This window comes from Calonectris borealis, chromosome 4 (genome assembly GCF_964195595.1).
Source record: "Calonectris borealis chromosome 4, bCalBor7.hap1.2, whole genome shotgun sequence".
In the NCBI taxonomy this organism is placed as follows: Eukaryota; Metazoa; Chordata; class Aves; order Procellariiformes; family Procellariidae; genus Calonectris; species Calonectris borealis.
In genome coordinates, this window is record NC_134315.1 from 26504776 (window position 1) to 26529386 (window position 24611).

Here is a 24611-nt window from a genome sequence, read left to right on the forward strand (position 1 = left end):
TCGTTATGTCTAAAGCAAGACAGATACATGCATAATCTGTGTGGCAGGAAGGTAACCGTCTCTTACTATTAAAAATATTCTTCCATATAACTTCCAGTTCTCTTTTAGGGGTGATTATATTAACGCTCTGGCACATTATGAGAAGGGAATCACTGGAAACAATAAGGTAATTCCTTTTTAGTAATGATAGTATTTGTACTATCATACTACTCATTAAGTTGTCATGTTTCAGACTCATTTGAATTCAGATTTTTTTTTATTCAGCTCTAAGTCTATATGACTGTTGCTTTTGGGATAGTAGTCTTTGCACTTCTCTTATTTTTAATATACAGAGTGATGCTTTCTCTAGGTATAAAGCAGTATTGCCATTGTATTAACATGGCATAACTAGACTTAGGTTTTTAGAATTTGAGCAGTTTTATAATAGGCGTCCAAATGTCAGAGAAAATGTTGCTAGGATTTTCATTGTTATAACAAAAGTCCTAATTATTCCTTCTGTTCTTCTTTACTGAAATGTTATCTATATAAAGACAAGCAAAGGTTGTGTTAGAAAATAATCATCATCTTCAGTAGATCCTCCCTTATTCTGGCATTATTTCCCCTAATATTTGCAAAATGTCTATTATGAAGCAGCTTAAATGATAGTAGGGGAACATAATAATGGAAATAGCAATGTTTTCTGAATTCAAGCCACTTGGCTTTATGAAACATCAGTGGCCTTACCACCTTTAACAAAAAAAAAAAAAGGAAATATTCTGCTTGTAGTTTCTCTTTTTCTCTAATGTTGGTTTTGGAGGAAAGAGGAGAGTAGTACTGAGCTGTCTGTAAAATAGATTCTTCTCATGTATGCTTGGTCAGGACAGATCTTGTAAGTAAAATGTAAAAATTAAAGACAAATCTTAAGAAGAAAACTAAGCTGAATTCTTCTAAATAAATCAATGACAGCTGCAGCTGGGCAAGAATTTTGAGACAAAAATTGATTTAACTAAGTCCATGTAATGTTTTGTTAATTTGTTTCAGTGCTTGGTTACTGTGGCTTTTGTGACCTGATATTTCTGATGTTTAATGTATAGTTATTGCTTTTCATTTGATTGCCAGTACCAGGAACATGATGAAGCTTGCCTTGCTGGTGTGGCTCAAATGTCCATTCGAATGGGAGATATCCGTCGAGGGGTAAACCAGGCCATTAAACATCCCAATAGGTCACTAAAAAGAGACTGTGGAGCTATTCTGGAGAGTATGAAGGTATTCAAAAGGCTGAATATCTGAATTCATTAAGCTATTTATTTATTTGTAATCTTAATTTGTAATCTTAATTTAGAAATTATATTTTAATGATTTCCAATATTGTAGCAATTTTCAGAAGCTGCTCAGCTGTATGAAAAGGGACAATATTATGACAAGGCAGCATCTGTATACATCCGGTGTAAAAACTGGTAAGTACAGGTTTCAGGGAAGTGTTATACTTCGGAGGACTTGCTCTGGTGCTCTTTGGAAAGGAACAATTCTCTGAATAGCACAAATGTCTCATTAATTATGTTTCATTGATTTTATTGTTCCCTCCCCCAAGCTTAAACAAGAACAGTATTCTTTCAGAAGCTTATATTGTTTTAAATATAGTCTTACTGTAAATGGGAGATAATCTTCCTTTTTTCTTTTTTTTGTGTTATGTTTAAAGTTACCTGCAGTTTTGAGTCCTTTGTGTGCGTGTGCATGTGCACATGCGCGCACTGAATTTACTAATTTTATTCACGTAGTTACTGTTTAGTTCATTGAATTTCTTCAGTTATAAAATACATAGCTGAGACTGAATATTCAGACAATTGGTAATGATTCTAAGTTGCTGGTTCAAGTGGAGTCTGTATCATGAGTAGTCAAAATTGCTGGCATTATGTTCAATACATTTTTAATTTTTTTTAAATGAATTTGATTATTGTCAGGTTTCCAGTGGAAAGGTACAGATTACTGAGAGATTTAAGGGCTTAATTCTTGCCTGATTACATTTTATGGACTTCTGATATTAAGAACTGATTGGAGCAGAGATCAAAAAGACCCCTCCTCTCTCATACGAGTGCTCTAAAAATTACATTGGAATATGATGTTCATTTACTAAAGAAAATTTTATTCCATCATAGAAGTGTCAGTGGCATCAGAACGGACCAAGAGAACGCTTTGTTAAGTAGGGTAGCTTGCATATAATGATAGCCTTGAATTGGAAAGTGGGAGGTACAAGCTTTGTTTACTCTAGCAGAAGGACTTGATTGGTTGGACTTGATGATCTTAAAGGTCTTTTCCAACCTGAACGATTCTATGATTCTAAGGAGGTTCAGTTTGGGGAGCACTCTATCTTTTAGGCAGAGAGGTGAGATTTAATGTCAGTCTCTCTTCAGTCTCTTGTATCCTTTGTCTTGAAAGGCCCACTGCTTAGTTTGCTGGCTTTTATAGATCATATCACTGTGTGCAACTCCTGAAGCTAGATTTATGGAAGGACTGACATAGTTCAGTGTTCCTCCACACTGCTGTTACGGATGTTGTCACTCAGAGAATCTGGTTCTAATTGCCTAGAGTCCTCTGTACAACCTTGGCCTTAAGCACACAATCATAGGAGTAATCATAACTGCCTTGGTACTGGTGGTCTTTTGTACTCTTTTGCACGTTCTTTCAGATTACAGTTTTAATACTGTGCTGCTTCTGTAGATTAATTAGAGAATACAGGAGGTAAAAATTGTTGGTCTGGCACCTGTTATGCTCATACATCTCGAGCTTAAAAAAGAGAAGATACTGTCCTTCTTTAAGCCTGTATGTTCATGAAGCAGTCTATAATTTCCAGTTCTTACATCTATAAAGTGCAACTTTTTGAAAATATTGAAGTGCCTTCAAAGCTTATACATTATGTTCAATTACTTCTTTTTTAGCATCCTTTTCAGTGTTGATATAAATATGCCTGTTTTACTGGAGAAAATTTGAAACCAGATATATTTATTAAATAACTATTATCTTGTCTTTCTAGGGCAAAGGTTGGTGAACTTCTTCCTCATGTATCATCTCCAAAGATTCACCTACAATATGCAAAGGCCAAAGAAGCAGATGGCAGGTGCGTTTGAATGCTTATCTTTTTTTATAAAACATGTTATTATTGTTGTTGTTATTGTTGTTATTATTATTATACATTACTCTTTCTGTAAAATAAATTAAAAGACAGTCTTTAAATTTTGCATAAAATAGCCTTGTGAAAATAGATTCTGAAATATGTAAACTTAAGATGTTGTGTAAAGATTTTAAACATAATCTAAGGACCTTCCACTAATATCAGAGATATATTTCTAATTGATTGTTTTCCTGTCTAAGCATTAATATCTTTTTAACAAAAATCATTAAAGGTTTTAAAGTATTGCACCCTATGCAATATTCCACTTAGCAGAGTACTGAAGTTCAGTTTGTTTCTAACAACTCCTTAGCTGTGATTTTTAAAGGTCATTCAAAGGGGGAATAATCATGAAAGAAAATTTTTCATTCGAGAACCAAATGACTGTTACATCTTAATGGCTGCACTTGCACAATACTGAATAATGTGAAATTATTGGCTGAAATGAAAGCTCAAAATAGGTTATATTTAATCACAGAATGTAATTTCTACTAGTCTTTATCTGTAAGTAAATGTGCTTCAGAATAATGACACTTTATAATATCAAACAGCACCAAAGCTAAATGTTTGCATTGATGAGACTAGAAAATACTGATTGGGTCAATTGCATTGTGTGAGAATGAAAAATTTCTTGATCTTGTTTACAGAACAGAAAAGAAGTCTCATTTTTAAAATTGTACAACTAGTTATCATTTGTTTGTTTTTTATTGTTCTCTCCTTCCCAAGTCATTTCATATGGAACTGATGGAACAGGTGATGTTTGCTGATGGAACAGATGAACCGCTTTTAAGATATACCAAAAGGGGTGCTGGCAGTGTAGGTCAAAAATAATATTGTGGTAGACATTTTTCTGTGGCCTCTGCCTTTCATTCTCCCAAGAGAAAATGAAATAGAGACAAAAAAACACAGTAAATGCAGAACAAGGCTATTTTATATGCAGACTGAAAGGAAGGTGTCACAGAGTAACCTCTCAGAAATAAAATACTGTATGTTTCTTTCACAGCGTATTGTAAAGAGTTACTTAAAAGTTAGAAAAACTGATGTGGAACCATTATTTTGCAGGTACAAGGAAGCTGTGATAGCTTACGAGCATGCAAAACAATGGGACAGTGTAATTCGACTATATTTGGATCACCTTAATAATCCTGAAAAGGCTGTTAATATTGTGAGAGAAACACAGTCTCTTGATGGAGCAAAGATGGTGGCCAGGTAACAATCATATTACGCAGGTTAAAAAAAAAGGGTGAAAGAGGCCATACCTGTTAGAAGTTGGTGAGGCTTGCTAATGTATCAGACTCTGGTTATTGGTACTTGGCCGGTGACTATATATTTCAGTTTATTGATTTGAGTTCTTTAAAATTTGTACAGCTAAACAGATACTGATTTTTTTTCCTTTTTTTAACTTTCTGATTGAAATTATATTAACCTGAAGTAATAAGTTTGGACAATAATAAAAGTTGCCATGCTGTATTATTTATACTAAGTTAATTTTATTTATTTAAAATAATCGAGATATAAAATAAATTAGAAATGTATCCTATTTGTATGCCACAAAATGTGCTATATTCCTAAAACATTTGGTGTCTTCATTATGCTAATTAGTACGAAGGTATTAATTTGTTCATTCTGATTAGATTCTTTCTGCAGCTTGGTGACTATGGTTCTGCCATCCAGTTCCTGGTCATGTCCAAGTGCAATAATGAAGCTTTCACATTAGCTCAACAACACAACAAGATGGAGATTTATGCTGATATCATCAGTGAGTATTCCAGGTTAATAGTTTGCTTGCAGTATGTTTTGCTATTCTTTTAATTGGTTTAGAGCAATTTGAAATCATAAGACAAGCGGTGTGAAGTTTTGTTTCCTGATTTTTATCCCCTCTTTTCCTTTTTTCATGGTTCCAGCTCTTTTCTTACATGCGTACGTCACTTGTCTTTCCCTTTTTTCCCTTTAAGGCCCTTCGTGGCCTCCTCTTGTCTCAGTGAGAGACAAAAGGAGACCTTACTGAGAAGCTGACTTTTACCTCAGGCCATCAAGTTGATCAGTGGCCAGCTTGTCAATTTGCAATAAATTCTGTATTTTTCACCTGTGTCAGGCACCATTCTTTGTGGAAACAGTTGCACATACGTAGCTACCAAATTATCTACCAAATTATCTCAAATTAATTATAATTAAAGGAAGAATTAATCTCTTCCTTTAAAAAAATGTATTCTTGTTATGAAGGTTATAATAACTTGATAACAGCTAGCTTGGTGTGTACTGTTGCAGCTGCTTGTCGAGGTGGCCACTATTGTTCTAGTGTTCCGTATGCTTTCTTCCTTCTCTCCTATCCAAAATAGGATGTCTCAAATTGTAATCTAAGTGGGTGGAAAAAGGGTTTAAAACTAACTTTGGGGTAGTGGGTGTCTTTTAGATGTGTACAGTAAAATGGAGTCTTGGTTAGAAGACTAAGTAGTATTCCCTGCTACCACATAGTTACATTGGTCCTGATAGTTTTGCTCTGTGCGATACAGATATACTCAGATATTCTTAAACTGTGAAAATAATTCAGGTGATAATCTCATAATCACTTGCTCTGTCTTACTGTTGCCAAGACATGATGGAAAAATTCATTAGTAGGTCATAGTTGTGCCATTTTATTATGTCTGTTAAAAAACCAGAAATCCTATTATGGTGTAAAACCTATGGAAACAATTATTTCATTGCATTATTAGCTCCTAATGTCTGACATATAATCTGATTAAATAGGGAAAAAAAAGGTATAAGACGTAATTTGAGTCTAGCTGCCTTTGGTTTTCTTTGAATGTCAGTGGAAAAAAGAACGTAGAATAGGAATTTGTTCCTTCAGTAGGGCCTTTATCTTACTTAATAAGAATACTCTGCTATCATTGCTATCTATCTGTTGCAGGTTCTGAAAGTACTACCAATGAAGATTATCAGAGCATCGCACTATATTTTGAAGGAGAAAAGAAACATTTTCAGGCGGGAAAATTTTTCTTGCTGTGTGGTCAATATGGACGGGTCAGTGCTTAAAGGATAAAACAGTGATAGTTAAATGTTCCTAGAAACTGTTCAAAATACAGTACTTCAAAATCAGGGATGTTCCTAGTAGACTTTAGCTGCCCTAACTGATGACATACTGATATTTTTTAAAAGTGTAAAAAACATAAGTAAACTATTTATATTTACAATTATCTACATTGTATTCTGTGAATTATACACTGCCATGCACATAACATTTTCATAGCAGTAGAGGCTCCATGTGGATCAATGATATACTATTTTCAATGAATCTCTAAATGTCATGAACATAGAAGTAGAATTTATTTATATTTTTTTGGCTTGACCAATGAAGACTTGGTTGCTGATTAATTAATTCATTTAATACTGTAGCATGCCCCAAATTAAAGCTTTTTTTTAAAAAAGAAATATGTTAATTGAAGTATGTTGGTTGATACACTTCCTTTTGATCAGTTACGATCAGTGAACTGACACTTATTAAATGTTTGACTTTTGTATACTGAAGACATACCAAAAAAATATTACTGATTTTTGCAATTACAGCCATTGTAGGTGACCGCTCCTTCAGCTGGGGCATAGGGGAGCTCCAATGGCACATTAATTATTAATTTCTTCTCACCATATTGCTGTGAGATGAAGGTATACACCAGAATTTGCGCAGACTCAACTCTTCTTTCTTGCAGGAGTATCTGTAAGAGCAGCTGCTACGTCTATGGTGTATGTGGTTATCCTTATGGCTGTAAAATACAGTCAAGATAAGCATTCAGCATGCCACTTGTCTGTCAAAATGCAGGGAGAAATAACTTGATAAAAATTAGGAAAATGTTAATTTCATGTGTCTCAGTTTTAACTTTTATTTTGTATCATTTTAGGCATTAAAGCACTTTATGAAAAGTCCAAGCACAGAAGATAACTTGGCTATAGAAATGGCAATTGAAACAGTAAGCAACTTTGATAAAACAAAAAATTCTTTTTCTTTTCAAGAAGTTTACCTTCAGTATTGTGACATTTTCCTAGTGTCAGTGAGTGTGTTTGGACAAATTGCAAATAGAAGGAAAACTGTACCAAAAAGGTGATAGCTAAACATTAAAAAAGTAGAATAAGTTAATACTGACACCAGAGGGAAATGTGTTTTCAGTCTTCAAAGGAGGGTTTATGAATTCATTCAGATTTTTGTGGTTGTGTGTCAGAGACACCTGAGTTTGGAATTTTCTTTTTTAGCAATATCCATATACGGTTTTCCAGTTTTGCTGATTTTTCCAGTCTGCACACTATGGTTAGAGAGGTCAATATGCCTCCATTCACTGTCACAGAATCACAGAATGGTTGAGATTGGAAGCAACCTCTGAAGGTCATCTGATCCAACCCCCCAGTCAAGGAGGGCCACCTAGAGCCGGTGGTGGCCCGGGACGATGTCCAGATGGCTTTTGAATATCTCCTAGGAGGCAGACTCTACAACCTCTCTGGGCAACCTATGGCAGTGCTTGGTCACCCTCACAGTGAAAAAGTGTTTCATGATGTTCAGATGGAACCTCCTGTGTTTCAGCTGGTGCCCGTTGCCTCTGGTCTTGTCACTGGGCACCACTAAAGAAAGCCTGGCTTCTTCCTCTTTGCGCACTCCCTTCAAGTATTTGTATAATTGACAAGGTTCCTCCCGAGCCTTCTCATCTCCAGCCTCAGCAGTCCCAGCATTCTTCAGCCTTTCCTCATGAGAGATACTCCAGGCCCTTCATCATCTCAGTGGCCCTTTGCTGGACTCTGTCTAGTATGTCCATCTCCCTCTTGTACTGAGGAGCCCAGAACTAGACACAGTACTCCAGGTGTGGCCTCACCTCGAGTAGAGGGGAATGATCACCTGCCTCAACTTGCTGGCAACCCTCCTCCTAATGCAGCCCAGGATACCATTAGCCTTCTTTGCTGCAAGGGCAGATTGGTGACTCACATTAAACTTGATGACCCCCAGGTCCTTTTCTGCAAAACTGCTTTCCAGGTGGGTGGCCCCCAGCATGTACTGGCACATGGGATTGTTCCTCCCCAGGTGCAGGATATTGTACTTCCCTTTGTTGAACTTCATGAGGTTTCTGTCAGCTCATTTCTCCAGCTTGTCAAGCACCCTTTGGATGGCAGCACAGCCCTCTAGTGTATCAGTCACTCCACCCAGTTTTGTATCATCAGCAAGCTTGCTAAGGGTGCACTCTGCCCCATCCATCATCCAGGTGAGATTGGACCCAATATTGACCCCTGGGGTACACTGCTAGTTGGCCTTCAACTAGACTTTGTATTATTGATCACCACCCTCTGGGCTTGGCCATTCAGCCAGTTTTCAGTCCACCTCACTGTCTGCTCATCCAGCCCACAGTTCATCAGCTTCTCTATGAGGATGTTACGGGAGACAGTGTCAAAAGCCTTTCTGAAGTCAAGGTAGACAATATCCACTGCTCACTGCTCTCAGCTTCCACTATCAGACAGAAGACCAGCTGCAGCATCAATCTTACTAACACATTTTGGTTTTCAGCCTTATTATCTCTAAAAATCTCTTTTCCATCCCTAAAAAAAGAAGAAATTTGAGATGGAGCAATCTTTCCTTAGTTATTTTGCTTACGATCTCCAAAATTCTGTAGTTATCAGGTCTCCAGCTCATGCTGCACCTCAGTACACGTGAACCTTGAGATTCCCTTCTAGACCACATATGCTGGAAACCTGCCTAAGCAGGCCCATTGCCAACTTCCATCTAAGCATCCACTGCGACTGTCACTTCGTGTCATCCAAACCATGCTCAGACTGCCTCTGTTCCCTTGAAGAACCCACAGCTTTGAAAATCTTGTTAGGTATCACTAGCGTTTTTTCAGACCCTTAAACAGTAGACCTGACTCTGCCTAGAGCTAGCACAGCCGCTCTTGAGGCCTTCCTTCCTTCCATCTCACAGAGCTGTTGGCAGGGCTTGTAAGTCTGAAGTTTGAGGTGTCTAATGCTTTCCTCTGGATCCAGATGTTTCAGCCCAAATGAATAAACCAAAGCCTATGAAATAGCCCAAAGACTATTGCTGCAGTTATACCATATGTATCCTTGTGGAATCTCAACATCTCAGCCATATTTTTGAGACTGTCTCTTCAACTGGCCAGATAGTGCTGGCTCTAGTCTAGTGACCAGCACTGAATATTCCTCTGAGACACAAATTGTGCTGGGTTGATAGACAAACCTTTGTGACAGCAGGCTTCAGCTCATGGTCCCTAGATTCAGATGCCTTCCCAGGACTGAAGCAGAAGAACAGTTCCTGCTGGTAGAGACATATTTAGTTATAATCCCCTGACATAACACATAAAAAAATAAATATGAACTACTCTATGTCAAAGCTAATGAACCAAGTAATCATCTGGTTTGAACACACAGAACTAAAAAGAATCATGTTTTAAATCTATCTAGTTTCAGTGGTTTTATGGAAATCCTCGTTATGAGTAAGTATTTTTCCTCTCTTTTTCATATCATAATTTCTTCTGTCTTTATTTAATAGGTGGGACGGGCAAAAGATGAATCCCTTACAAATCAGCTGATAGACTATCTTATGGGAGAGAGTGATGGCATGCCCAAGGTATTGTATTTTTATCGCTGCTGTTGTGTCACATTGCTGTGCTACAAGATCTTTTGAGCTTATTTTGTCCTAAAATTTTTGGTAGACACAGGTTGTGTTTTAGCTTGGTTTCATTAAGGAGCGAGACTCGCATGATCACTCTGTGAGTCACTCACCCAGTAACTTCAGTTTCAGAAAGATAAGAAAGGAAGTAACTGTCTTAGGTATAATCATCTTTCTCCAAGCTTTATGAAAGCAGGTAGTTGGACAGAGGAGATTCAAATTAATGCTCATACTGAAGGAAAGAGTCAAAACTTAGCTGTTTGTTCATGCCAGTTAGCCAGCTGGCTGTTGCCTTTCCCAGATGGACGGTCAGCATGTGTGTCTCGAGACTAGCTACAGCACTGATCTCTTCTTGCAGTGTGGGGAGTTGATCTAACTGTTGCAGTGGAAGAAAGTAAGGTAGTAAATAGGAGATGAAGGACAAAAACCCGAAGAAGATCAGGCTACATTAGTTCCTGTATTCACACATCAACTTAAGACATAAAAAGTTGTTGACAGATTTTCAAAATTACCCATCTCCTTGTTGATTTCTTAAGTGATTAATGACCATGTTCTCAAAAAGAGCTTAGCCCAAAACAACTCTGTTTTAAAATGTGAAATGAAGGGAAAAATTTGGCACTGCAATCACTTGAAAATGTAACTACTTCATGTGGATGCCCATATGACAGTTAAACCTTATTTTTAAAAATCTTTCTTTTTTGATTTCTTATTATGTAGAAATATTTAGTTTAAAGTTTGAATTGATTATTCATAGAGTCAGTTTCATCCGTGGATACAGGCTGTAGTTCTGTAAACTAAAACACAGTTTCTGTTCTGTGTTGGAGGATGGAATTACATGCTTAATTTATGATAGAAAATAAAAAAACAGGAAGCACATTTGAAGATTTTTGGTAACAGACCTTCCTAACATGGAAGTTTTGATTAACAATAGGAGAATAAAATACTGCGGACACTGATTTTTACATTGTCACTCATCATTGTCATAAAAGATCCTCTTTGGATCCTTAGAACCTTACATATTTTTATTGTATACTGTTTAGGAGGTGCTTTGTGAGGTAAGAGGTGCTCTGTGCTATGAGGCTTCTTTTAATGTCATGTGATCAATTAATAAAATTTTGAAAGGGCCATTGCCCTTTCTTCCGGGTTTCCTGCTCCTTTGTTAAAAGGTGGGTGTTATTCACTGGGTGTAATAAAAGGCTTTTGGCAGACTGGTAGACTATTTCATCTTTTCCTCTTTTGTATATATGGATTTGGGAGTTGGAAGATACTTGCTGACAGATTCTTGTGTATTCGTTGCCAATGCCGTAGATTGGGTAATAAAGGAAGAGGATTGTTCACAAACTAAGCAGAACATAGATTAGATCTGTGCTATATATACAATACAAGAAGTAGATTTTGACCATATTCCGTGAATGATTTTTTTTTTCCCAGGACAGATTAAAAATGTCTGTTGTAAATATCATGTTAGACATCAGAACAGCAGCACTTGAGGTTAGGATGACAAACAGGTCTTTTGTAGAGTGACTGCTGATGGGCTATCTGGTTTTTGGCTTTGATGTCCATAGAGCTTATGGTAAATTGAATCATATTTGGGCTTGAGTTCATACAACTAAGTGGCTGAGCCACTTCAAGTTTTACTGCCTGTTACAGCAGAGCTTGAATGTGAGCTAAGTGGTGCTACACCCATGTTTTTCTTCTGTGAAAGCCAGACCTCAGGTGCGGACATTACAGTCTGCAATTAATTCCTTCGTCAGGGAATTTAAGGTCTCATACAAACTCACAGTAAATACAGTCAAGTGCAAAATGATATGTATGGAACAGTAAGTTCTGGGGGCAGTAAGGTTTGGTAACAATGGAGATGACATGGTCTTGGTGCAGTAAGTTTATTTCATCACTAATATTACAGCTGTGGTTTATGATTCTGTTGTGAGATTAGAAATTCTGGCTCTTTCCTCTTTGTATGGTGCCTCGAGATTAAGGGTTTGATATTTTAGACTTTTAGAGACACTGGACAGTTGATGGCCAAGCCAACCTTGCTTTTATAAAATTTAAAAAAAAACCCAAACCCCCTCTATCTCTTTATAGAATAGAATAGACTGTTTCAGTTGGAAAGGACCTACAATGGTCATCTGGTCCAACTGCCTGACCAATTCAGGGCTGTCCAAAAGTTAAAGCATGTTGTTAAGGGCATTGTCCAAATGCCTCTTAAACACTGACAGGTTTAGGGCCTCGACCACCTCTCTAGGAAGCCCGTTCCAGTGTTTCGTCCCCCTCTCGGTAAAGAAATGCTTCCTAATGTCCAGTCTAAATCTCTCCTGGCACAGCTTTGAACCATTCCCACGCGTTCTGTCACTGGATACCAGGGCGAAGAGATCAGCACCTCCCTCTCCACTTCCCCTCCTCGGGAAGCTGTAGAGAGCAATGAGGTCGCCCCTCAGCCTCCTTTTCTCCAAATTAGACAAGCCCAAAGTCTTTAGCCGCTCCTCACAGGACATGCCTTCCAGCCCCTTCACCAGCTTTGTTGCCCTCCTCTGGATGCACTCGATACCTTCACATCCTTCTTAAATCGTGGGGCCCAGAACTGCACACAGTGTTCAAGGTGAGGCCGCACCGATGCTGAATACAGCGGGATGATCACTTCTTTTGACCAACTGGTTATGCTGTGTTTGATGCACCCCAGGATGCGGGTTGCCCTCTTGGCTGCCGGGGCACGCTGCTGGCTCCTGTTGAGCCTGCTGTCAACCAGCAGCCCCAGAACCCCTTTCTGCAGGGCTGCTCTCCCGCCACTCCTCTCCCAATTTATATTTGTGCCCGGCATTACTCCGTCTTAGGTGCAGAACCTGACATTTCATCCCATTAATCATAGCCTAATGGTTATTACTATTTACTTCTTATTTTTTACCTGTAATTTGAAATGTGAACATTAATAAAATTATGAGAGAAGCAAAACATAGTGAAAGAAACAAAATTCAACTGCAAGAGACCGGAAGAGAATGAAGCTGTTGGAGGCATTAGATGAAAAATCTGTGCAGCATCAGTGTAAGCAAAAGTAATTTCATATTTATGCTGAAAGTTGGGTGGACAGAAACTGTAGCATCCAGTCTCTTTTCTAAGAGCGGCAGCCTAGCTATCTGGTTGAAAGAAGTGCATAGGACTGGATAAGGGAAGTGAGCTACAGTATGATCTCCATAGTGAAGAGGTTCTGAAGATTTTAGAAAACACTTAGGAATTTTGTGAATGCTGTAATTGCCATATTTAACATTGTTTTGAACTTCAATGTAGGGCTTTCTTTTCCTTGTTTAAAAGCTCTCTCTTGTTCTTCTGAATGCTTTAATCCAATCTGCCATAGTCCCTCTCAGTGAGTAACAAAATTTATACGTATTTGTTTTAAATCATACATATTTGTTTTAAAAATCTACTTAAAAAACAATTCATCTTTATCCTTATTATGCTATGGAGACAGTGTTTTTGAAATTGTCAAGCAAATGGGGTTGTTTTTAGAGAATAGCAGCTTTTATGTGGTGGTATTTTTGTAAAGCTGAAAGTAAGAGTGAACTTAAAGTAGCCATGCAGCAGAAACTTGCTAATCCCTTCAATCATTGATCTTCAAACCAGATCGTCGCTCACAGCACCCTGATTGCTTTAAATCTTTCGCAGCCAACAGTTATGTGGGATTTTAATGAAGTACCATATTACCAAAATTATTATGCTTACCAAAATTTTGCTACACTATTGTCTGACTAATTATAAACTATTTCTTAAATGTGTTATTATGTCAACTATTGTATTTGTTAACTTTAACATGTAAAGATTCTTAATTTGTCATGTGTGTTCTTTTGTAATTTTTCAGAGGGCATTAACTAGCAAGGTTCTGCTGTTTTCTGTGTGCATATTTTCTAAGTTACATGTGTTTTAAAAAGCAAAACTATTAAAATCATGGCTATCTAATATTGAGATCAGTTAGATTGCAATAATAAATTTTTCCAAAGACCTTAGGAAACGTGTTGTCAGTTGAAAATTCCTTCCTGCATTTTTTGTTTTTAAAATGGCTAACTTCAAAGGTAAGAATATGAAAGTAAAACATGAGACTAATTTTTCTTAAATGCCTTCTACTTTCATATTTTTTCTACATACAGCTGCCATGTAAGTCATTGAAATATATTGTTTAAGTAAAATATAATTAGGACATGGCAAATACCATGTAAGGCCACGGGTTTGTGCTGGGACAGGATCCTTCTCGTGCTGGAGGAGAGAGAGAAGCAGCCTGGAAAGGGAAGAAGTGCAGCCTTCTGCTATCATCAGTGGAATGGATGTCTGTGGTCATTAGGAGGTGTCAGAAGTTGGGAAGAATTACATCATAACCTACCATTCATAATAATTTTTGTTCTATCTCACTTAGGGAATAGCGTTTTCCTTTTTAAGGCAGTTTACAGTGCATAAATAATATCTGCTAATATAAGTAGTTGTGGTTACTTTATTATCCAGATAACTATTTCATTATTGTTAAACTATGGTTCTTCTGATGATCGACCTTTTGATCATGTGTTACTTAAAATTCTGCTCCATCATTAGTTTAAAAGTAATTACTTTTTGTCACTTAATGTTTTTCGTTATATTGCGAGTTAAAAAGAAAAATTTGACTTGCCTTTTTTCTTTCTGTATGCCAGTCTTTCTCTCTTGCTTTTATTTCTGTGATTTTTCATCTGGTTTTGTTCTTGCCTCTCAAGGAGGGAGTTAATCTTTGAAGTCATCTTATTTATAAGAAAATATCTTTATATCTTTCATATTTCTCTTCCTTTTAATTTCTGCTTTTTTTTGCTATGTTTTTGAGACTTACATACAAAAACCACACAGTATTCCAGAGAACAGCACAACATTGTTTAACACAGTTCTTTTTAAAGAAACTTTTATACCATTTTAACATAATATACACACTGTCAATGTTTGTTTTTTATTAATAACATTGCAGAATTAGTTGGTCTGGGTTTTTTACTAAGCTGTGTATAAAGCTACCTGTGATTTTCCTGATTCATTTCAGCTTAATTTAATCTCGATTTACTAGTTAAAAGATAGATTGTCATGTACAGACTTTACTTTTTATTGATCCCATTTTAGAAATCACTGCTAAAGATATAGAAGAGTGGCACTAGCCCAGTTTTTTTTCACTTAATAGTTCGTTTTCATTGTAAGCAAGGTCATTTGATTTTGTATTTTGCATTTTAGCTGTATTTTTAGAAATGACCTCTTTTGAGAATTTTCTCAAAATCCTTATGAAAGACCAGTTCTCTTTTCTTTTGTTGATTTTTTTTTAACTAGTCTGCTAGAAATTTGAGTACACTTCAAAAAATGGAACTCATGTTTGTTTTCTTCACTACTGCCATCTTGTTTTTTAAAGTTTTGTTTTAAAATTATTTCACTAATTTTCTCGATGTTGAATTAAGCTGTTGCATTGCCAGTTCTTGGGCGACCTCTTTGCTACATTTGTCATTCTTGAATTCTGTAATATATCAACAGTATGTAGTATAGCAAATTATAAATTTTACGCATTTTTTTAGCTGAATTTTCAATTCTTTTAGCTCTCTTGGATGTCTGCCATCAGGTCCCGGAACAGTACACTCTTTAATGGCCAGGTTTTGTCATCCTTATCCACGTTAAGCAATGTTTGCATCTAGATCTGTAACATACTTTAAGCATTTCTAGCAAGATTTCGATTTCTAAAAGGAGTCCTTTGGTTCTTTTCTGACACCATAAATGCCTACACGTCTGAAGTTGTTGGTTTCCACCTGTATGACTCTATGTGCCTAACGGTCCACGGCTTTTTCCGTCCATATAGTCAGGGCTTGGCAACTAACTACCACAACTCCGTTGAGGATCCTCAACGTGGGTGTTTATCTGACTGTCCTGACGGCCAGAACTTACAGGGGAACGTAGCATAGCTAAAGCATGTTGACAGGAAGAGCTTTTCACGAAACAAGCCAGCTTGTCCGCTTTCTTTGAAGAATGTGGTGGTGGGATGGGCAACTAAAGAAAGGGAATACAGCAGTATGTATTCAGTGAGTATTAATTGCTTTTGTATGATTTAATTAAGGATGCCAAGTACCTATTCCGCCTATACATGGCACTAAAGCAATACAGAGAAGCTGCCAGAACAGCTATAATAATTGCCAGGGAGGAGCAGTGTTCAGGTAAGTCTGTTTTCTCTGATATGACAGCGTCTCTGACACTACATCCTTGCAGTACTTAGGGTACTGTTATTTATATAGGATTATACTTAGAGAAGAAATGTATCAGTGCTTTTAATTATATTCGAGTTTAATTTTGAATTTGAAGTAGCCTCTATGAAAAGGTTGGGACTCTTATCTGTGTGTTAAATATTGGAAAAAAGAAAATCGTGGAAAAGACCTGCATTGAAGTAAACATAGTGATTAAGATTGCCTGCAACTTTACTTTTCTGTATATCACAAATCTTAAAATTGCAGTTTCTATGTGCAGTTTTCAACTTGGATACTGATCCTTTAGTCTTTGCACATTATTTTTTTCAGTGGGAGATGTGCACAGGAGATGATTTCTGTTGAAGGATCAGACACCTGCTTACTTAAGCCTTGTTTTCCCCCATAGTAGGTAGCTGAAATTAGAAATAGAAAAAAGTAATAAGAAGGGACAAGACTAGAAGCAAAATAACTATCGCCTCCATTATTCACGCTGCTCTGTAGCCATGGCAACAGCCCTACCATAGCACTGCTTGCTTTTCATTTCAAGTAAGTTGAAAAATATCGATAAAGGAAAAACAGCAGGCTGAGGAACAGCCCAGGCGAATTAACATTTATGGATTGCATTGGCCTAAGGAGTGGAAAATCTCTTAAACCCTTGGCAAGCATGATCTCCCAGTTCATCATAGCAGTGAATAATGCATTTGTGCTAATTATGTAAGCAGGAAATGTAAAGGCTCAAGGGTTTAAATATTTACTAGCTTCTCTGAATTTGAAAACTTATATCTAAAATGCAGTATCGCATACTGTATTTCATATTTCCTAAGTATAGATGTGTTCTGCAACAGTGTAATAATAAGCACAATATTTTTCCATTAAAATCACCAATCTTGTAGTAACTATTTCCTCCACAGAGGCACAGTTTTAGATTGTCCTCCTCTTCCTTCAGGAGATTTCAGTGAGTTTGATTCTGAAGTTTACACCAATACAGTTTATTCTTTCCTTAAAATTCAAACTGTTTGGTATTTTCCTTTGGGTATGCTATTTTATGTGCAATTTTTCTTTAAGTTGTTTTTATGTAATCACAGGATTTTAAGACTGATCCTATTATACTGAGAGTCAGTAACAGAGCATGAAAAATTAATGTTGTTTTCCAGCAACTAATTCTGGAGTGATATTTAGCTGCCTCACACAAATTTCACTGGTTGATTCAATTGTAGTGTGTAACAACATAACAAATGCTCTATAGAGTAAAAACATTTGCTGATAGAGAAGTACGGAGAGAGGAAAAAAGTTTGCTGAAATAACCGAATATGAAATTTCTTTTAAATGCCTCCAACTGTATGACTTCCTTATACTCTAATAATGAAAAAAAAAAACACCAAAAAAAAACCAAACAAAAAAAAAAACACAGGGCAAGAACAAATAACTAGCTAAGAGTAGACTAACCATACTAAGCACTGGTTGTTTTCAGCTACGTTGATAATTTAATAAAATCCTGTGCTTTCTGGACAATCCTTGATAGTAACCTTGAAGCAGTGTAATCTAGTGAATTAACATTCAAATTTTAATTATCTCTCTGAAAGGTTTTGGGTTTGTTTGGTTGCAGAGGCAGGGAGTTGCCAAAGCAAATGATAAAGTAAAACTATGTTAAATTAACATTCAAACAACAGCTTTTGAATATCTGACATTGAAAAACAAAACCAGGTAACATCTCTAAATGCTCTGTAAATACCTTTTCTCCTCTTTGTTGTGGAAGCAATGTATTGGATACAGCATCTTCCATTTTTAAAGTTTCATTATATGAAATTGTCATCCACATATTATTTTGCTACTGTTTAGATGACTTCTCCAAGTGTAATGTTTTTTCTTATTTAACTCCCTGGCTGATACTGTTTAGGATACTGCGACAAGCAACTGCTTGTGACTTTCCAAAGAAATTGTCGTGCAAATGTTTTGCTCTAAGAATCAACATAACTTCCTGTTTAGCTTCCGTATATGTCATTAGTAAAGAAATTGTTATGAAAAATTAAATTTACTCTTAAGTGTTGTTTGTTTTTAAGGAAACTACCGAAATGCACATGATGTTCTTTTCAGTATGTATTCAGAGTTAAAGACCCAGAAGATTAAAATTCCTTCTGAGATGGCTACAAACCTTATGATTCTACACAGCTATATTTTAGTGAAGGTAATGAATTGAGAAACTGAATTTATGCATAAATTGCATAGTCTCTGATTTATTGAACTGTACATATAGATGCTCTGTATACATAAATTACTTTGTCATGTAAGTTCCGTCAGAGAATCCAAGTGCATGCTAACAAGGACAATCATACCTTTTGGTTGTTTCTGCCTCTTTGATTAACATATTCTTTTCTAAATACCAAATAATTAAAACCTACATCTGGCTTCCTGTATTTCTTTTGCATTCATACTTACAAATATGTTATGCTGCTAGTACTATTATTAATTATTATTCACAAGCAGATCGCTGCTTTTCTGTAAATGAAATTAAGCAGGGAGGCTCAAATGGTTTCTAGTAGTTAACTCATGGCTCATCAGGATATCCATTCAGCCTACAGCCAGCTTCTGGCCTCCCTCTCTACAAGCAGTGAGGAAAGAGCAGGCAAATAGTGGGCTGAAGACCAGAAAAACTCTTCTGGGAAAGAGCCACTATGAAGTCTCTGGTCCTTTCTCTAGTGCATGATACACCTCTGCTTGGTTTCGTGAAAGAGCCATGGGCGTGCAGCTCCCAGAAGGATGAACGCCAAGAGCAGGCTGCAGGCATTACTCTCTAAAGGCTGCAGTTAATTCGATATGTTTGTTGTATTCCAGACTCACGTGAAACGTGGTGATCACATGAAGGGAGCACGTATGCTTATACGTGTAGCCAACAACATCAGCAAGTTCCCATCACGTAAGTGCTGACAGCATAGAAGAGGGCGCTGTGCTCTACCGGACAATTCATTAATCATTGCATTAGAAGGTACATTCTATAGAGCGCACGACAAAGTGTAAATATACAGTGTGCTCTGCCATCCTCCACAGGATAGCTCTTTGATATATGGCCTCCAGGATGGGTTCCTCACCAGCAGTTTAATCTGTCCTCACCCACCGTAACTGCAGTACTGAGCTGCCTGGACCACACACAAAGTCTCAGGATCATATGTAATGAACTGATTGGTTCTGTGACTTCATCACAAAATTTTAATCAATCTTCTTTTGAAAATACTTTTCGGGTACATGGAAAATGTAGACTAAAATGTAGACTTTAAACAGTGCAGACCAGATTTGGGAGAAATGGTTATAATCAAAACATTTCTGCTGCATTCCTGAGCTTCAGAAATGCAAGGCAGTAAGAGATGAAACCAAGATTTTCTTGTGTATGGTGACAGGAATTGCACAAATTGTGCAACGGTGTACCATGAGGAAGAAGGAAAATACTGTCATTTTTCAACAGTACCTTTTTAGCCTTTGAGCCAAAAGCTCAAAGGCTTTCAACATTAACATTGGTAAGTAAATATTTGACATCATTGTTTCATTCTTTTACAGACATTGTGCCAATTTTGACTTCAACTGTAATTGAGTGTCATAGAGCAGGATTGAAGAACTCTGCCTTCAGTTTTGCTGCTATGTTGATGAGACCTGAGTATCGTAATAAAATAGATCTTAAATACAAAAAGAAAATTGAAGCAATGGTCAGGTGAGCAGTGTTGATCTGTACTTTCAAATGTGCACAATATCAAGGCTTTATTTGTAATGTTATTTTTGCTCATAAAGCTCACGGGCTTTATCCTGTTTTCATATTACTTCACTGTCTCAAATTTGGAAGGCTAAGAACTATTTCCCCCCTTGTCTGAAAGTTCTGTTCCCTTGGATGCAGTAAACCTTAAACGCAATGTGCATGTAAAATGCTTCCTAGCCAGCAGTTACAATGTCCATCTTGTCCATTCAGACGTAAGTGCAGCCGTGCAGCTGTAGTTGTTCCCTAGTTAGGAATGTACATGTCAGCTGTTAGCTACTACAGCATCAGCAGTATGCTCTTCTGTGATTTGGACTACTGAGTAAATGGCTAAGATAAAAAAGAATGGAAGGGCACATAAAATAGATGAATTCTTCACATTTTCTTCCTTATTTGAAGTTCTGTTTTGACAGATCCTAGCCAATATTTTCTGCTAAAGGAGGAAGCGTAGGTGAGCATGTAAGAGCAGGGCAAGCATATGTAATGCTTTTCTTTTTTATTCTACTAGGCTCTAACCATTTTGAGGCTCAGGGACTTGCTGAGCCCAGATTGGTGTTTCAGGTATTTCTTAATTCTCTAAGCTCTCCGTGAGCTTATCCAATCTCTCTGCTTGAAGCCACGTAAATTTTTAGCAACAGATGACTCCTGTAACAAGAAGTTCCATTGTGTCAAGGCTGGTCCCTAACTAGTTTAATGTGATGCCTTGTAGTTTTCCTCTTGGGAGAGATCTAGCCTTTTCTGTGTCACTTATGATTTTATAGACCTCTATTTTTTTTTTCATTTCCCCTCTATCAGTCATATCTTTTCAGGATCTGAAGTGTCTCAGCTTACATACCTATTCTTTTATGGCCTTTCTCTGAAACTCTTTACAACCTTTTTGGAGGAGGCAGGACCAAAACTACACACTGTTTTTAAGATGTGGACAACCCATGGATTTATGTAGTAGCAGAATGAGTCTCTGTTCCTAAGCAACAGCAGTTCAGAGTCCATCATCTTACATGTGGAAACTTTTTTCCAATAGGCCTCGCTTTGGCTTCCTCCCCATGTCATCGCATTATTTTCACATATATTTTATGAGCATGCAGCACAGCAGTAGGTTACCACAGATGTGTACTGTGAGAACGGTTTATCCTAGTCTGTTTAGTATCTTTTAACCATTTTTTTTAAAGCCATGCAAAGTTCTTCCCTATTGCCTGCTTGTTAATATTCCTAGAACATTCCAGTAAGCTTCTAAAACATGACACCAATGTTAAAAGCCATGTTGACGCGTTCCTAATCTATCATGTATATCCATACCTCAGATCGAAATCTGAGTGGAGACAAAGGAACAGGCCATTGCAAGGGAAACATACATGCCCAGGCTAATAAAATGAGAAATTAGGCTTTGCACAAAGTATCGGGATAACTAAGGAAGCCATCTAATTGTCTCCAAGGTTACTAGGTTAAACATTAGAAAAGATGTATCTTCTTCTTCATTGGAAAATATGCTAAAAGTGAATCTAAGCTCATCATCTATAAATGCTCCATAGAAGATTTAACGTTAAGGTCACAGAAGAAATCTGAAAAAAGATCCCCTCCCTCCCTCTGTCCCCCCACCCCAGGTGCTGCAATGCCTGGATCGGGACCATCATTCCGACAGACACTTGGATGAAAACAAGCCTGTGGAAGGCAGTTACAAGCTGCATAGTTCCACCAGGGTGCCAGTTTTACGTCTTGTTACTTCGATTCTTTGTGGTCACTCCTGTCACAGAGAAACACTGAAATAGAGAAACCATAGCTGTATATTCTATACATACAGACCATGAGTTTTGAAAGATTTCGAAGTATTATGATCTCTCATAGCTTTAAAAAGGTTGTATTGTTTCAAATTAGATGGAAAATAACCTATTTCTGAGTTTACATAATTGTGGTGAAACTTGGGTGATGATAGTTAAAAGGAGTTATCTGGTAGAATATAAAATAGCAGCTGGAAGCTATGCAAATAACTCAAACTCAATGCAAAAACACTTGCATTGTAAAACATCTTTGTTCACGGTCAAAGCACTTGAGGTTTTTATTCACATTTGTATCTCACTTTTAGACGTCCAGACACAACAGAGGCAGAGGAGCCAACAACAGCCTGTCCCTGTTGTGCATTCCAGCTCCCAGAGTGCGAACTTTTGTGTCCCGGCTGTAAAAACAATCTCCCATACTGTATTGCAACGGTGAGTGTCTGCCGTGTTCTCTGCAGTGCGAGAATGATCACAAAGCTTTTCTTTCCTTCTAAAAAGAAGTCCACCTGAACATCTTCGGTTTGCTAGTAGATTCAAGCCAGATGTTTTTGTGAGTTGGTTTGTTGGGTTTTTTTCCCCCAAGCTGTTACCAAAACAGTAAAAACCATTCTTGTTGTCTTTAACTATCACAGAGTGTCCTTAGTCACCACCTACAGGTTGCAGGCACTTAAGGGTGACAGTAAAATCACAAAGTGGTTCTGGAAGACTGCAGCTTCCTGAGAAGGCCGGGCGTGCACCAGGCCTCCCCGAACAGCCAGCGCACGCGCGTTCGGTGCAGTTGGTGCATTTGGAGAGCACAGACAGGACCGTGCTGCTGGTGCCGGTGCCTGCCCAGCCCAGCCCTGTGCTCAGCTGCTCCAGCGCTCAGAGCAGTAAGGCAGAGATGGAAGTCCCCCTTTCCTCCATGTACAGGAGCTTGCGGAGGGCACAGCTCGCCTCCCCTGAACTCCAGGCTGCCAAGACTTCAAGTAAAAAAAAAAACACTCTCCAAAAATCTGTTTTGGGGAATGCCCAGAATGTAACAGAATTTTTAGGCACTTCCAAGGTTAAGTAATGGTTCAGCCAGTGACCTCAGCATTTTTTACATTACTGATCCTTACAGAAATGAGACGCTCTAACATTTTTGTTTCAGGATACTTTAAAGTGTACTGAAAAGGTATGGATGGGGTACATTTCTCAGTGGAAGGCCGTGCATCCCACTCTTACCAGCATCAGTACAAAATCCTTATACTGAGGTTAGCTATTATATGACTAACACTTTATTTTTATTAGGTTCAAGTGATTTGTCACACTAGAATTACAGAAAAATCAAAATTTACTTGAGCAGGAATCAAGTGTTGGAGCTAACATTCTTTATTAAAACTAAAGAATTAAGTCTTACAAAAATTATTAATAGCAATTATCTTTTTTTTTTTACTCTATTTGTTTAGCAGAGTGAGATGACAGGTATATTTTAGAAGTATTATCTTAAGGAAAAAAAACAAAGCTTTTAAATATAGCTTTATGAGCCAAATATAATGTACATATTTATGTATATTTCACATTATTTATTTTTTTGAATGTCGTATGCAACACCAAAAATCCCAGTAGATTTACATGCATCTCTAGACATAGATCTACAGATAACATTCTGTATTGCTAAACTAAAAGAATTTTAAAAGTTGTAATTCAATACATTCTTAGATTTCTTTTTTTTAAAAGAGGAATGCAAATTATAATGAAAACACTGCATCTCATTGAGAGCTCCTTTTCTAGTTACCAAATTTACACAGTAATCAAACTACAGTAACACTATTATGCTTTTGGGTTTTTAATTCCTCAGGATCTTTAGAACTCAGTTGCTGAGACTTTTTCACAATAATGGGTACAAAACTAAATGCCCAGTGTACGAGGCCAGCACATGCCATGTAATTACTTGTGGCTTTTGCGTGCAGGGCCGGCACATGGTACGAGATGACTGGACAGTCTGCCCACACTGTGACTTTCCTGCCCTCTATTCAGAATTCAAGAAGTAAGTTGGTATTTTTTTTCTGTTGCAGGATTCCAATGTTTGTTCATATTTTAGCAGCAACCTGTTTCATTTGGTACTAAAAAACATGTAACAGCTGGGAGGTGGGGGGGGAGGGGGCGGAAGAGGACACCCCCCCCCCCCTTACTTGGCAGTTTCATCTAACGTGCTCACAGAACATCGCTTCAACGTGGACCAAAAACTACGATAAAGAAAGAACTCAGCCAGAGATGCAGGGAGGGCTCCAACAGCAGGACCAGTAATGAAGATGGATGGGCTTGTGTAAGTTCTCGGCTCCTTCCAGGAAGAAGACCTGACAGAGGGCAGGGGGGAACACAGGCACAGCAGCAGTCACCAAAACAAACAAAACACACACAGTATTGGGTGAAGACTAAGGCAACAATAATCTCTTGTCCCCAGTAATCATCTGTGTGAGAATGGGATTGGAAAGCTCTGTTCGGATGTCAGGAATTGTGAAGCTGCACAAACTTCATGTTCTAGCCCAAGGTCCTTTGCATGTTTTAATTGCCAGATTTTCCTCATGCCCATGCAAACAGCAGCAGCGTTCCTGTTGTGATATTAGTTGTCAAATGTTAAAAATGAACAAACCAACCTTTGCTCCACCTAGCAGAAGCAGCTGTTGCTCTGGCCTGTATTTGTTACATAGCATTGGTCAGAACTTTGCTCTATGCTTTCTGCCTCAGGCCCAGCTGTTCCTTTGAAAATGTTAGAATTATCATTTGACCAGTCACCCTTCTTTTAAAACAGCATGTTACAGACTGAAAACGTATGTCCAATGTGTTCCGAAAGGATTAACATTGTTCATCTTAAGAAAATAAATGACTGCACACAGTACCTCAGACCAGATGATGGGGACCAATAAATTCAGGTAGGTGCTACAGCCTGTATTTTTTACTTAACAGGGCTCAGAGGTTTTCCCAGCAAGGGAAAGGCAGTGTTCCAGAATCTAACTTGCAGCCTGGGTGTATGCCTCAGATAGGCGATACAGCTGAGCCTCAGCTATCTGCCCTCAGGCATGCAAACAGCAGTAGGTTTTGCTACTGCAAGTAACATGGTTGTTAA

The 24611-nt window shown here is 37.6% G+C and overlaps 1 protein-coding gene across 10 annotated transcripts in view; it reads left to right on the forward strand.

The window, feature by feature from the left end:
* WDR19 (WD repeat domain 19) overlaps positions 1 to 24611 on the forward strand; it is a 49233-nt gene that overhangs the window by 23848 nt on the left and 774 nt on the right. For 6 of the 10 annotated variants that reach the window (XM_075148931.1, XM_075148932.1, XM_075148936.1 and 3 more), the window contains 16 exons: positions 109 to 166; positions 1099 to 1245; positions 1354 to 1436; positions 3011 to 3094; positions 4208 to 4354; positions 4780 to 4904; positions 6054 to 6166; positions 7039 to 7107; positions 9678 to 9755; positions 15886 to 15982; positions 18070 to 18194; positions 18842 to 18923; positions 19559 to 19709; positions 21829 to 21952; positions 23455 to 23531; positions 24297 to 24417. In XM_075148931.1, coding sequence (XP_075005032.1) covers positions 109 to 166; positions 1099 to 1245; positions 1354 to 1436; positions 3011 to 3094; positions 4208 to 4354; positions 4780 to 4904; positions 6054 to 6166; positions 7039 to 7107; positions 9678 to 9755; positions 15886 to 15982; positions 18070 to 18194; positions 18842 to 18923; positions 19559 to 19709; positions 21829 to 21952; positions 23455 to 23531; positions 24297 to 24411 — 1675 coding nt within the window. In that variant the 3' untranslated portion in view covers positions 24412 to 24417. Of the gene's footprint in view, positions 1 to 108; positions 167 to 1098; positions 1246 to 1353; positions 1437 to 3010; positions 3095 to 4207; positions 4355 to 4779; positions 4905 to 6053; positions 6167 to 7038; positions 7108 to 9677; positions 9756 to 15885; positions 15983 to 18069; positions 18195 to 18841; positions 18924 to 19558; positions 19710 to 21349; positions 21548 to 21828; positions 21953 to 22152; positions 22287 to 23454; positions 23532 to 24296; positions 24418 to 24611 lie in introns of those variants that run through there. The other 4 variants (XM_075148933.1, XM_075148934.1, XR_012673480.1 and 1 more) reach the window with 4 other exon arrangements.